Source organism: Phyllostomus hastatus, unplaced genomic scaffold, assembly GCF_019186645.2.
Source record: "Phyllostomus hastatus isolate PE091 unplaced genomic scaffold, TTU_PhHast_1.1 phas_scaffold_317, whole genome shotgun sequence".
Lineage (NCBI taxonomy): Eukaryota > Metazoa > Chordata > Mammalia > Chiroptera > Phyllostomidae > Phyllostomus > Phyllostomus hastatus.
In genome coordinates, this window is record NW_025334023.1 from 19303025 (window position 1) to 19318802 (window position 15778).

The following is a 15778-nucleotide window of genomic DNA, read 5'->3' on the forward strand; positions in this document are numbered from 1 at the left end:
CTTAGCTTTTAGAACATGGCTGGCACTGTTTTAAGCATATATCCTCATTTAAACTTACTAGATCTATACAAGCTGAGTACTGGCATTATCCTTATTTTAAATATGAGGAAATGGATGGGTTGATGGATGAATAAATGAATTCCATTACTCTGTTTCCCACATTGGCCTGATCATAGATATCACCCAGGTTCTTATGAAAAATTAGATACCTGGACTCCCCACAACCTCCTCTAACCCTGAGGATTCTCTTACACTAGGGTCTGATGGGCTCCACTCTGGAAAATGTGTTCATAGAGTCTGCTCATGAGGTCTGATGAGTTTTTTGAGCTAAGAAAGGGTCTGGGTCTCAAGCAAAAATTTTGGTCCTAGGCTCATAGTCATGATCAGTGCCTGAGAATGAAGCCAGGTCTTGTAACTTCTCGTGTGCTGGGGAAAGAACAGGTCTTGTAACTTGTCATGTGCTGGGGATGGAGAACAGGTCTTGGCATGCAGCTGACCCTGATATGACTCCCCTTCAGAGCTGTCTGATGGGCACTGAGTTATGTAACCTTGCAGAGTGTTGCTTTCCTCAACTGCAAAGCCTGAATAATCATCCCTTCCATGATAGGTTCTGGTCAAATTAACCATCATTATTTTTATGATGCCTCCATAATGCCTAAAACATGGTAGGCATTTAATGAATGATATAGATCTAATTATAAAACACTTATGATGTGGTATAGTACAAAAAATAAAAACTTCCGAGCAAGGTAGGCTTCATGCATTTATTCAGCAAATATTTACTGAGCACTTACTATATGTGAGGAATTGTGCTCAGACCATGAATGCAGCAGTTATCAAAATAAGTCCCTGTTCTTTGGGGCTTATAGTCAAGTAAGAGTGAGACAGGCAATAAAATATATGCATAGTAAATAAATAAATTATTTAGTAAGACAGTGTGTGAGAAAGCAAAAAGTGCTTTGGAGAAAAGAACAAAGCAGGGTGTGGGAAAACAGACATGCAGGAAGAGGTTGCACTTGTTGAAGGACGGGCATGTCACATCTCATTGAGATGGAGATATCTGAATAAGGCCTGAAGGAAGCGAGGGTTTGTGCCTTCCGTATCTGGCATTTGAATTTACCTCTTCATTTACTTTCTGTGTGACGTTGGGAAAAACGTCTTATTTCTGAGTCTCCATTTCATGATCTGTAGAATTGAGTAGTGGCACCATGTCACAAAGTTGTTCAGTTTCATAACAATGTATACTAAGGTTTTTTTGTGCATAAGATATTTTTTTTAAAAACTGGACAAATAGTAGCTAACATTTATTAGGCAATTTCTCTACCTACCAGGCCCTCTCCTAGTGTTTCATATGCAGTATCTCACTTTAATCCTTACCATAGTTCAGTGAGGTAGGTAACATTCCATTCCCATTTTACAAATGAGGAATGTTAGGCCCAGTGATTTGAAAAGACTTGCTCAACATCACTAAATGAAGAAATGGTATAGCCAGGACATGAACCTAGGTCTACCTGACTCCCCCAAAATCTAAATCTCCTGCCTCACTTACCAGCTGTGTGACCCTCCACAAATTACCCCCCTAAGTCTTCATTTCTCACTGATTAAGAATTTGTTTTCCTATCAGATGCCTTGATTAGCAGTTTAACTCAATCCATTTTGGCCTGTGTCTGGGCTTTCTAATAGGAGAAAACACAGATGCCTAAGCTGAAAAGAGACATAAAACAGCACCCTGATGCACTCAACCATTTGATTTCACCTCTGATCCAGTTTGGATCAGTGGCAGAGGCTGTCTGATGCCCTCTACCAGAAAGGTTTATAAGATCACAACTGGTCTGAGCAGGCCTCAGTGTCATGATCTATTAGTAATGTCTGGCCTGGATAAAAGTAGAAAGCAAAAGTCTGTGTGATGCAAATGTCACTTCAGTTGGTCCCAAATGGAAAACCCAAGTATCCTTGCAGAATTAAAACCTACCCACTTATTTTCTTTGCTTAAGGTAGAGAGCAAGTTAATGTAGTTGAAGCCAGTCACCCACGTTGGTAATATGAACATGAGTTAAGGAATCATCCTCTTCATTCTCTGGACATAATTTAGTTCTCAACCTCTGTCCATCAACTCAAATGTCTTTGGAAACATAGTAAAGGAATGAAAAATTGTTTTCAACTACTTTTGAATTGAACATAGAGGATAAACCAGACATTTTCTTGGTCAGAAAGGAATCTGATTATCTCTAGGATCACCTAATGGATGGCAGCCCAGGAAAGGCAAGGAAGAGCTTTTTTCAAACTGCTGATAGAGGGGCCCATGTTCATCTCATCAAGGTCCAAGAGCCTCTTGTTTACCTCACAGCACATTGAGGAGACCATAAAACAACCACCAACCAGAAAAGGCATCAAGGAAGCAGGCTCCTTCCTGATGTGGGACAAGAGGGATTTATACAGGAACTTGCTAAAAGTAACTCCCAGTGGTAACAGGCTGCATTACATCGGTCACCTCAGTTATCACGAATGATGCGGCCTGGGACACTGGTAAGTAAAGAAAAGGAAAAGCAACAATCATTTCCATTTAGCACTGGGGTTCAGTGCAAAGGCTTGAGAGTTTCAGACAGACCTGGGCCCCAGTCCAGTTTGGGCCACTTCCTGCTGCATGACCTTGGGCAAGTCTTTTCCCCTCTGAGAGCCTCAGATCCCTTACCTCAAACATGAGCAGAGTGGCACACTTTCCCCCCAGCATATATTGTGATCCCTACATGAAATAAAGAACACATGACACCAAGCAGAGCACATGCCACACAGTAAGCCCTCTATCCATGTGAGTTTGTTTACTGTTTTTGAGATGACAACGAGAGCATATTTTTATTTCCTACTGAGTGTTATGCAGATAACTATTAAAGTGAGTTAGGATTTGCATATTAAACTGGAGAGGTGTAGTGGGGAAAGCTGCTAGATAAGAAATCTAATTCCTCAATCCGTACTCATTACTGTTCCACCTTGGGAATTTTACCCCACTTCTCTGACACTCAGTGGGCACAGGGCCTAAGACATGAACAGAGGTTTTGAGTCCCAGCTATGCCTGTATAACTGAGCCCTGGTCTCCTGGTCTGTAAAATGGGGATGATGATAACAACACCAGCTTCCCAGTGAAAATTAACAAAATAAGCACTCAAAAATGTGAGCAATGTTAATTCTTAGCTTTTTTAACAATGATATATGTGATCATAATTTTATATTTTAAATTAAAATAAAAATTCTGAATATATATTCAATATATATATATATATATATATATATCTGAGATATATATATATCTCAGATTTTGCCTTGCTTCAAGAAGCCCGTGGCAACAGCAGAGTGGAATGAAACCAAACAGTGGTGAACAGTTCGCTTCTAACATGCCCCATGTGGGGAATGGACAGAACAGCCTAGACAATGGCCTCCAACACCCAGACTATCCCTCTCAAACATCCCATTCTCCTCTATGCTCCAAAAGCAACCAAGATTACTCAAAAAGTTTTTAATGTGTCTATTTCTCAGTGCTCTGTAGTTCAAATTCTAAGAAAAAGCAAACCTCTTATATCAGCATTAATTAAACTGCCAGCTAGTAACAGTCCCATTATTCAATCAAATAAGTGCAACTCCTATCTGTTCAACAGGAATCCCCGAGCCACACAAACCCAGGCTGGTGTCTGTGTAACTTTAAAGAACTGTTCAGAGCTTCTGGCGTCTTTCTTCTTCCCACCCACCTTACAATATCAAAAAGGTATTCTCTGTGAGTTAATGGGAGAAATAGCTTCTCTCAGCACTTTCCCCATCTGTCTTAATTTTTTTAATTATACTTTTATTAAACCCCTAAGGAAAATGGACTTGCAGAGTTCTCATTAAATAGGGACCGATGAAGTGCATAAAACAGAGAGATGAGTTTTTTTTAAGCTACCCTCACAATTTCCCTTAATGAATTCTCCTTCTGCTGCAATTATTACAGAGTGTGCAAAAAAATAAAGCACTTTTCGAGGGTTGGGTGGGCAGATAGATATTTAAGCAGCCAATAATAGTTCTTGCAGCCTCCAATTGGGATCTTTCTTCCTAGTAAATCAAAGTATTTGGTGCATTATGGCACAGTCTTTTCTCCCTGGAGACTGCCTTAATGCACCTACTAAATATGTACTTCCATGCATAGATTTTACTAGTAATTTTTAAAATAATTTTTAAAATTTTAATTATAGTTGACATATTGTACTATTATATTAGTTACAGGTGTACAACACAGTGTTAGACATTTATATAACTTACAAAGTGCTCACCTCAATAAATCTAGTATCCATCTGACACCATACACAGTTATCACTATAGGGAATATTATTGACTATATTCTCTATTACGTACTTTATATCTCCAAGACTATTTTGTAAATACCAATTTGTCTTCTTACTCTCTCCACCTTTTCAATGTATCCTCACAATCCCCCATCTGATAACTATCAAAATGTTCTCTGTGTCTATTAGTCTGTTTCTGTTCTGCTGTTTATTTTATTGTATAGATTCCACATATAAGTGAAATCATCTAGCATTTGTTTTTTTCTGTCTGACTTATTTCACTCAGTACTGTGTGTGTGGGAGCGGAGGTGCTCCACCTGCAGGGCCCCCCCCCCGCAGCAGCCACCACAGATGAGAATAAATCTACCAAGACATGATCTGCTTGGGGAGGAAAGGTGGCCAATCTCTCAAAGGAAAAGGGACAAGAGCCTTTTCCTCAATGGTCTTTTATTGGGTTCATTTGCACAGGAATACAGATAAAGCTCATTAATCATTGCCAGACAGTAAGGATCAAACAATAGATAACAAAGAACTCTGAGGGCCAATTGAGTCAGGGTCAGATAGTTAAAGAGCTGCAAAACTTTGAGGAACAAACTTTATTGTTTGGACCCTTATCGTTTAATTGAGAGCATTCTAAACAAAGCAGGTTTCACAGGATTTTACATATTCTTTCTTAGGCCTGATTGCCCGGGGAACCCGCCCTTGCCAGCACAGGGCTGCACCACCCTCTGTCATTGTTTCAGGTTTAGGTGGAGCAAGGGAAGTAAGGCAGCCAAGAGATTAGGAGATTTCTCCCAGACAATGAGGACTCAAGCTTTGTCAAAGCCAAGGGGTGAGAGCCCATCACCCCCTCTTTCTGTAGCCCCCAAAGTCCTTCCTTGGGGGCCTCCCAGGTGATTGTGCCTGTCTTAGGTCGTTCCCCCCCTTTGGGAATCTTACCCATCATTGGCTAACGGACCAAGCATTGGGGGCCAGGCAGGGTGAAGTATAAAGAGCAGAAGTGGTGCTCCTGCCAGGGAGATAAGCTTTTGTCTCCTTGGTGTCTTATGGTCCAAGGTCACTCCCTCAGCCTTAGCATTGGCAGGGGTTACAGCTTCTGAAACCAGGCAGAGCAGTTCCCAGCACAGTACAATACCCTCTAAGTCCATTCATATTGTTGCAGATGCCAAGATTTCATATCATTTTTATAGCTGAGACATATTGCATTGTATATATTAACCACCTCTTTATCCATTCATCTCTTGATATATACTGAGGTTGCTTTTATATCTTGGTTGTTGTAAATAATGTTGAAGTAAATATATGTTTGCACATGTCTTTTCTAATTAATACTCTGGGTTTCTTCAGATAAATACCAGAAGTGAAACTGCTGGGTACTTCTTTGTCTTTTGTTATAACCTTTGTTTTAAAGTCTGTTTTTTTCTGATGTAAGTATTGATACCACAGATTTTCTTCTTGCCATTTTCATGAAATATCTTTTCCCATATTTTTACTTTCACTCTGTGTGTGTATTTCAATCTAAAGTGAATCTCTTGTGGACAGCATATGTAGGGGTCTTATTTGTTACCCATGCAGTTACTGTATGTCTTTTGATTGCAGCATTTAAACCATTAGCATTTAAAATAATTGTTGATTCATATGTATTTATTGACATTTTATTATTCCTATTTTCGATTCTTTCTTCTTCTTAAAGATGACTCTAATATTTCTTCTACTATTGGTTTGGTGGTAATGAACTCATAGCTTCTTCTTGTCTTGGAAGCTTTATATCTACCCATCGATCCTAAATAATAACTTTGTTAGATAGAGTAATCTTGGTTGCAGATCCTTGCTTTTAATCACTTTGAATATTTCATGCCAGTCCCTCCTGACCTTCAAAGTTTCTGTTGAGCAATCAGCTGACAGTCTTATAAGAGCTCCCTTGTGGGTAACTAACTGCTTTTCTCTTGCTGCTTTTAAGATTCTCCTTGTCTTTACCCTTTGACATTTTAATTATGATGTGAGTTGGTGTGAGCCTCCTTGGGTTTAGTATTCTCTATACTTTCTAGGCTTGTGTGTCTATTTCTTTTATCCAGTCAGAGAAATTTTCTATCATTTTTTAAAATAGGTTTACAGAAGGGGTGGAGGGTGGTGTCCCAGCGGTTTAGGGTCTACGGCGGTGGTGGAGTCAGTAGCGTGATGGCTGCCTCTGTGTTCTGCTGCCTGCGGTGCTGCAGAGACAGCGGAACAGGACACATTCCTCTGAAGGAGATGCCAGCTGTGCAGTTGGACACACAGCACATGGGAACAGATGTTGTTATTGTAAAAAATGGAAGAAGAATATGTGGAACAGGAGGTTGTTTAGCCAGTGCACCTTTACATCAAAACAAAAGCTACTTTGAATTCAAAATCCAGTCCACAGGAATCTGGGGTGTTGGTGTCGCAACTCAGAAAAGTTAACTTAAATCAGATTCCTCTTGGCCAAGATGTACACAGCCTGGTGGTGAGAAATGATGGAGCTCTGTACTACAACAATGAGGAGAAAAACAGACTGCCAGCCAACAGCCTTCCACAGGAGGGAGACGTGGTGGGTGTTACATTTGACCATGTAGAATTAAATGTATATTTGAATGGAAAAAACATGCATTGTCCAGCATCAGGTATAAGAGGGACAGTGTATCCAGTTGTTTATGTTGATGACAGTGCAATTTTGGATTGCCAGTTCAGTGAATTTTATCATACTCCTCCACCTGGTTTTGAAAAAATACTATTTGAACAACAGATCTTCTGAATGTATTTGTTGTTGAAACTTATATTTCTGCACTTTTGAGTGTTTAACATTTAATAAAGCTTTACCTGGTTATAGATGAAATATATTCTTAAAAATATCCTTGTTAATGTTGTTTAAGGAAGCAATATATTCAGTGTACCACCCAGAAATTATGATATAAAATACTTATGTTTTATGGTATGAAATAAAAAAAATAGGTTTACAATTTTTTGTTCTCTCTCTTCTCCTTCCAGCACCCCCATGATGTGAATGTTCACATCTTTGAAGTTGTCCAAAACTCTCTAAACTATCCTCATTTTGGGAGGATATTTTTTTGCTGTTCTTATTGAAGTTTTCTGCTTCCTTACCATCCAAATTGTTCATTCCATGCTTTGCTTCATCTACTCTACTGTTGGTTCCCTGTAATGTATCCTTCATTTCAGTTACCATGTTCTGACTGGTTCTTTTTTATGTTTTATGTTTTTATGTTTTTTATCTCTATGTTGAAGTTCTCACTGAGATCATTGAGTATCCTTATAACCAGTGTTTTAAACTTTGGTAGATTGCTTGTCTCTATTTTGTTTAATTTTTTTCTACAGTTTTGTTCTGTGCTTTCACTTGGGACATGTTTCTTTGCTCATTTTCGCTGCATTTTGGTCCTTGTTTGTTCCTATGTATTACATAGAGCTGCGACATCTCCCCATCTTGGTAGAGTGGCCTTATGTAATAGGTGACCTTGTAGGGTCTAGTGATACAGCCTCCCTGGTCTCCCAAGCTGGGCACTCCACATGTGCCCCCTGCCCAATGTGTGTTGTACATACTTTCCTGTTGTCGTTGAGCCTTGATTACTGTTGGCACATCAGTGAGAAGGGTTGACCTTCAGATGGATCAGCTGTGAGGGTCAGCTGTGACCACAGCTGAGGAGCTGCTATGCAGGGGCTAACCCCACAAACCAGGACTTGCTTTATCAGGACTCTGGTGCCCAATGAGTCCATCCTTTAAGTGTGTCTCCCACAAAGGTAGTTGGGTGGTGGTCCAGTGTGGTATGAATATGGCCACTGGGTGCACTGCCTTTGGGGACTCCCAGGAGGTGTAGGCCAAGATCAACTGCTACCTGTGTCCTGCCTGAAGCCACCTGGCATGAGCTAAAAAGTGATCTTCAGATGACTGCTACTTGTGCTGGTCTTGGGTATTCCCAAGAGAGGCCAAGTTGCAAACTGAGGCCACCTACTGCTAGTGCCAGACCTGGGGCCACTTAGAAAGAAATATGGTGCATGCCAAGACCAGATGCTGGTTTTTTGGGATTTGTGAACTTTTGAGAGATATTAGAAAGTCTGAAGCATAATCCAAGACATGTTCTTTGTCTGGAAAAACCACTGGAAACAGCTTGTGTGGGTCAGGCAGTGTCCTAAGGAATCACCAGGGTGGGGCAAACATTGTTAGCCAGGCTGATAAAGACTCAGATATCATGCCCATCTGCCAGCTCTGTTGGGAAGGCTCAGTAAAAGAATAATGGTCTCTGCCAACACTTCTGGAAGGAAGTTTGCTTTTCTGCCCTCAACTCGAATCCAGACAATTCAGTTGTCCCTTGTATGTCCCTGTGCCTTTTGAGCTGCTGTCCCAGTGCTGGAGCTCAGAGCCAGTGAGTCTGAGTAAGTTCATGTGTGTGTCTGTTAAGGAAGACACCCAAGACTCCAGAAGCCCTCATACTCACACAGCCAAAATCCCCACTTGTTTTCACAGCCAGAAGTTATGGGGACTTTTCCTCCTAGCACTGAAACCCTAGGCTGGGCAGCCTGATGTGGGACTAAGACTCCTTGTTCCTCAGCAGGAACTTCTGCAGCCCCAACACTCCTCTCAATTTTTAACTGCCACACATGGGTATAGGACCAGCTCATTTCATGTATCCACCCCTCTTACAAGTCTGATCCTGGTTTCTTCTTTATATCCTTAGCTATAGGACTTTTTTTTCAGCTATATTTCAGGCAGTTCTCAATGATGGCTGTATGATGGTTGTTCTGTAATTTCACTGTAATTTTGATGTAGTAGTGGGAAGATGCAAGTATAGCATTTACATAGGTAAATCTATCTGAAAACCTTAATAAGTTTTTTAAGTCATTGAAATAGTATAAGCTTAAGTCCCCCAAAACATGATCTGACCCTTCTGGGAACTTGGACCAAAGTTCACCAAGCCAAGAGTTCTGCTAGATGAACCTGCACATATCCTACAATTCTGCAGGTGGTGATGTTTTACTTGTACTCCACCTGCCTTCCTAAGGAAGAAGTTTTAGGTGTGTGGCCAGAGATCCCTGGAGTGGAACCTCAGCAATATCATCTACTTGCTAACCTTCAATGAGCTCTTCTACTTCTCAGAGCCTCAGTTTCTTCATCTGTACAATGGGACAAGAACAGCATGCATAAAAGTTTACCAAAGGTTCAAATTAATGGGCTCAGTGAAGAGATGGATATTTAACAGAGGCAGTGTGTAGTTATTTAGCATTTGGCCTCTAGAAAAAGAACACTCAGGTTCAAAAAATAGCCCTGCCACTGATCAGCTAACTGATTTTACAAGTTTTCTAACATCTCCCAGCCTCAATTTTTTTGGCTGTGGTCACTCTGAAGATTACTGAGATGATGAATGGAAAGGAGTCACAAACCACCTGGGATAGAATAAAAATTCATAAATGGCAGGTATTATTTTGCAAACACAAGTGATGGCTTTGTTCTAAAGCATGTAGGGTAGATATTAGAGGGACGATATTAGGGCTGAATGATCAATCCCATCATCCTGGAGGTGAGTTATACCAACAGGCTACTCAGGGCTTAAACCCACAACCCCAGGTTTTGGAACAGACAGAGCCCTCCTACCCCCCATAAAGACCACCTAACACAGGCCACCAAACCTATTTCCTTCTGCAGATCTCTGGCAGCCTTGTACACCACTTCTCAATTCATTTCCAAGTCATTCCCCCTACTATCTCCCTGGGAGCTGATAGATAAGGACAAGCAACAACCTATAGGTTTGTGACAGAATGTTTACTACCAGCCCTCTACACAATGATTATTCTGAGGTAGTTTTGAACCTCCAGACTATGATGCAATGTCTCATATATTAAACTGCAGCAAATAGTGTATGACAGTCTTAGAAGGAGAACTTGTATTTCTCAGGTTACTGGAGAAGAAGCACATAGGGGAATATTGGTTTTGAAGGACATCAAGCATGGAGGAATCAAACTCTTGCACCCAGTTTTATAGAACAAACAGAGAACTAAGCTTTGAGTCTACATGGCCAAGGGCAATGGCCATTTTATACCTTGGACTGCCCTGGGGGAGACACTGTTATTCATACTACTGAAGCTCTAAGACCCACCCACAGCTGCCTCCAGAAATTGGATAAATTTTTTTCTTCTCTCACCATCATTAGAAAACTTTTTTACAAACCTCTCTTTCATATAAAAGTTTCCTACAGGTTAGACATGTATATCCATGGAACAAAATAGAGTCTAGTAATAAACTCACACATATATAATCACCTGACTTATTACAAAGATTCACTGAAAAGCACAGGGGAAAGGATTTGTTTTAAAACCCTAGTGCTCAGTCAATTGGATATCTGTGTGGAAAAAAAGTAATCTGGAATTTCATCTCAACCATACGCAAAAATCAATTCCAGATAGATTTTACAGCTAAGTATGAAAGATAAAACAATAAAACATTTAGGATGAATATAGGATAATGTCTTCATAACCTTGGAGTAGGCAAAGATTTGTGAAGTAGATTAAAAAGAGTGCTAACCTAAGGGAAATATTGATAAATTGGACTACAACTAAAATTATCGATAGTAATAAAAAGATGCCATGAAAGAAATGAAAGGCAACCAATATGAATCAGGATGGGAATAGATATTTGCAAATTCAAAAAGAACTAATTCAAAATATAAAACACTTTTACAGATTTATAAGAGGATAGACAATGCAAAAGAAAATGAGCAAAAGACATAAACCAGAAGTCCACAACAGACATTATCTACCTGGCCAATACATACATGAAAGGTCCTTAGAAATGAGAGAAATGCAAATTAAATCTACAGTGTAATATCTCTCACTGTTACCATAATAGGCTAAAATTAAAAAGACAACAAGTATTGGACCAATGGGAACTCTCATATATTATTGGTGGTGGTATAAATGGATATAAACACTTTATAAAATGGTTTCACAGTAACTGCTGAAGCCAACCATGTTCCATCACTTTTGACTCAATCAATTCTACTCAAAAACAAATACACAAACATTCCAGTTGTAGAGTACATGGAGGCAGTCTGGCTTCCTCACCCAGGTGTCTGGGTAGCTAAGGGAAGCAGTGTTCCCATAGCCTTGGAGGGGCCTGATAAGTAGTGTTCCCATAACCTTGAGATCGGGTCTGATAAACTGTTACCATAACATGAAGTGGGCTCGTGTGCACAGAATTATGTTATGTTATCTAATTTCTGTCATCTTGCCAGCTTCATACAGGTAAGGACTCCCTGCTGGGGGCAATGATGATGAAAGACACACAAGGAGACAGGGGCCATGATGGGTGCCATGCTGGGAAGCAAGGGCCATGACATGAGACATGCAGATTAACACACAGCTTGCAGCATGTGTGCCTCACCCACCAGTGAATAAAGGCATGTCAGACATCCCAACAGCTCCTGAATATTTTTCAGTCTGCACAAATACCATGAACCTGCCTGGCCTTGAAGGGTGGCAACACACCTGTCAAGATGGCAACATTGGCAGACATGGCTCACCTCTTTGCACAACCACATCAAGATTACAACTAAACTATAGAACAGTCATCACACAGGAATGTGAGAAATCGAGTTGAATGGAAGTCTGACAACTACATAATTAAAAAAACTACATCCATCCAGATTGGTAGGAAGGGCGTGGATACAACCTGGCTGGCCCCACTCCTATATGGATAAAGATTCAGGAGGGATATCTTGGGAGCCAGGAATCCCAGACCCATGATAGGCCCTCCAGCCCAGGATTCCAGTGGCAGGAAGATAAGTTCCCACAACTTCTGGCTGCTGAAACCAGTAGGAATTGACTCAGTGGAGAAAGCTACTGGAACCCTAAGCAGTTCCTCTTGGGAACCCACATATGGACTCACCTACTCATACTCGTTCCTGCTGAGCTCTAGCACCAGGGTGGCAGCTCGAAGGGCACCAGTGATACAGAGGGAGAAACTGAACTGTCTGGTGATGCAGACCCCGGCTTGTGGGATCCACGTCATTATGGATGAAATGAGACATTCACACAGACTACTGAGTCTGGTGGAAGAAAAGGGACAGCATGGCTTTTCTCTCAAGGGGAGCCAAAGCCTCAGCCCTTACTCCATTGGGCACATTACAAGAAGGTCCTCATTTACTATGCACAGGTTGGTTTTAGGTGGTTGCCTTTTACAGAAAAAAAAGGAGTCAATGCTGCTAATAATCACATCACAGAAGAGGGATATTTGCAATGAAAAGGCAAAAGTAGTTGAACCAGTTACACTCATCCTTGGAAGGTTTAACATGGTTTTTAGGAAGTTGCTTTGCAGTAAATGTCCTCAATTCAGGGTGAGGGAATTTTAGCAAAAAGCAAGACTCAAAGTGGCCTAGGTACATTGCAGGCCTGCTTCCCCATGGGAGAATCTATCTGTGGGCATGGGTCCTGTTCATTTCCCAGTGGGAGATGAGCCCATGCCATGCAGAATGGTCTACTATACCTCCCCCCCTTGTTCTTAATTAGAACCGCTATAGATCCCACAAAGCTTGCTACTTGCTGGTCTCTCACAGGATCCTGGGAAAATAATTCGAAAATGTGTTAAAGTACACAGAGCATTATTATAATCAGTAAGCAACCAGAGGTTCCATAAACCCACATTCTCAGATTAAGCCCATCTATCACTGTCAGGCAGTAATGATCAAATAGATAACATTCAAAGAACTCTGAGGGTCTATTTTGAGTCAGGGTCAGATAGCTAAAGGGCCATGAAACTCTGAACAAATTCATTTCAGGTTTGGACACTTATCATTTAAATTGAGGGTACTAGCAAAGTAGGTTTCATAGGATTTTATGCTTTCTTTCTTAGACCTGATCACCCTGGGAAACCTACCCTTTCCAGCACAGGGCCACACTCACCACCAGCATTGTTTCAGGCTTAGGTGGAGCAGGGGAAGTAAGGCATCTAAGAGATTAGGAGACATCTTGCAGGCAGAATGAGGACTCAGGCTAAGTCAAAGCTGAGGGGTAGGGGTCCATCAACCCCTTTCTCTATAGGCCCCCCAAATCCTTCCCTGAGGGCCTTGCCACATGATTGTGCCTATCTTAAGTCCATCCTCCCTTGAGGAATCTTACCTGTCATTGGCTAACCGACCAAGCAATGAAGGCCAGGCAGGGTGAAGTAAAAAGAGCAGAAGCGGTGCTCCTGCCAGGGAGATGAGCTTTGTCTCCTCAGTGGCTTATGGTCCCAAGGTCTCTCACTCAGCCTTAGTCATGGGGGGTTACAGCTCCTGAAACCAGGCAGGGCAGTTCCCAACATCTCATCTCCCACTTTTTTATTTGTAAATGCTATTGTAGCTGTTAAGCCTGTGAAACCTACTATTTGCTGTTCCCCAATACAATCTTAAGAAAATGATCTCTATATATATCTTAAAGCACAAATAAGGATTAAGACAAAGGGCATCCACAGGCTGCTAGGACCCAAACTTGTAAATTCAGTCCACTGAAATGGTTTTTAGGGTCCAACCATTGAACATTATGGGGCACTGAGGGGTTGTTGCACTCTGCAGGAGGCGTTTAAGCCTCGTCCTTTGTCATTGGGGCAGGCCCCATCCTTTTCCGCTGACGGACCCAGGCCCATTAGTGATGGTGTGAGTATCCGTTTCCTTCTGGTTGTTCAGGGTCAGCTGGAGCATCTGGTCTGTCAGTCAATTGGTTCTTGGCTCCAGGTAGCAGAGCTTGGCTTCTGTCCCCCCACGATAAGGCTTTACTCTTTTGGCTGGTAGCCAGACAGAACCTGTAGGGGTAGAAACACAGCATACCCTCTTCCCCAAGTTAAGACATCTACAGGGCCTTGCCAAGAGCCATTTCTCAGCGAATCCCTATATAAAACCTGAGAATAAGATGACTTTGTCTCTTTCTTCTGAAAATGTTTCTCAATTGGAATACAGAGTAATTCATCACAATTTAGAAAATTATAGGTAAACATGGCTAATAAAATCAAATTTTGGGGGGAAGGACTCATGACTCACCCTTTTTTGTTTTTTAAGAAGTTTTTAGAAGTATGATGAGCCCCTTCTACAATTGTCTGACCTGTTGGATTATAAAGTATTCCTGTTTTATGTTGGATATTCCAATGCTGAAGAAAAACCTGAGTAGAATGGGCAAGGTATCCAGAGCTATTATCAGTTTTAATTTGCTGAGGCCATCCTAAATGATTAAAGGCCTCAAGCCAATGGGCTTGTATATTTTTAGCAGATTCTCCTGTTAAAGCAGATGCATTAGGACATCAGAGTATCAATAGAAATATGAACGTATTTGAATTTTCCAAAGGAAGCATAATGAGCGACATCTGTTAGCCAAAATATTTGAGAACCTAGTCCTCGGGGATTAATTCTTATAAATGGAGGTGCCTTGCTAAGGGCTTGGCAATCAGGACATTCTTTGATAATCTGCTTAGCTTGGAAGCACAGGCCCCCTGCTGTTTCGGAAAGCTGCAATGAGTTTAAGAAGCAATTGCCCTGTTCTTGTCAGGACCTGATAGTTCTTAGTTAGGTTCAGTTTTCAAGGAAAGTGGGAAAAATGGTGGGGAGGTGCTCTGAAAAAATATGTTTTAGACAAAAATGGTTACGCGCCAAGGGCCTTTTGTGACTCTATTGACTAACCATTTTCTCCGGGAGAATAGCCAGTTCTTCCTCAAGGAAACAATCAGTGTTTACAGGTACTGAGTTAAAAAGTGGTACTTAATCTTCTGTGGAGAAGGGCCAGTTCTCTCCAGGAGACAGTACACCTAAATTTCATTTTTACAATAAAGGTCACAGCTCTGGCATACACAAAGAGGATTCTTAATATTTCTTTAAAACATCACACCCCCCCACCCCATCCCACTTATAGCATGCTTTAGATTGACAAGTTTATGGACACATTCACAACTTTCAGAAACAGTTTTTTTTTCTACTGGCAAATACATTTACTTTTTTTTTAATTTGGAGTTTTAACCTGCTCCGTTTCTGACCTGGGCCGGTTCACCCCCCGCCCCCTTAGGCAACCTGGTGGCCTCCCACTCCCAGGAAGTCACCATATTGATGCTGAACTTAGTGCGGACACCCGATCGGCATAGCGCACTGCAGCCCAGAACTCGTGGGCTCAAGCAATCCTCCTGCCTCAGCCTCCCTAGTAGCTGGGACTACAGGTGCAAGCTGGTGTGTCTGGGACTGTACCTGGTGCCGGTGGCGGGGAAGGACTACCCCAGTGCGCACCCCCTGGTGCTCCACTCACCGGGAAGAAAGGGAGGTGAGGGAAACCAATATCCCATCTGCGCCGCTGCCGGTTCTGGCAGAGAGACGCAGACCCCACTCGACTCACTGAGAGCATGCACAAGTGGGAAGCTACAGCTGTGCTGTGAGCGCACACCCACTCCACGACCGAGCTCACGGGGTGGGCAATGAGAGCTGGCAGCTGGTGCAGAT

General features: G+C 41.7%; 1 protein-coding gene across 1 annotated transcript; it reads left to right on the forward strand.

Annotated features, from left to right (window-relative positions):
- Positions 1-6488: 6488 nt before the first annotated feature.
- LOC123805561 (SPRY domain-containing protein 7-like) lies at positions 6489-7119 on the forward strand. Its single transcript, XM_045818216.1, is given in 2 exon segments — positions 6489-6740; positions 6742-7119. Coding segments are annotated over 2 exon segments (591 nt in total). The 3' UTR covers positions 7081-7119.
- Positions 7120-15778: the final 8659 nt, after the last annotated feature.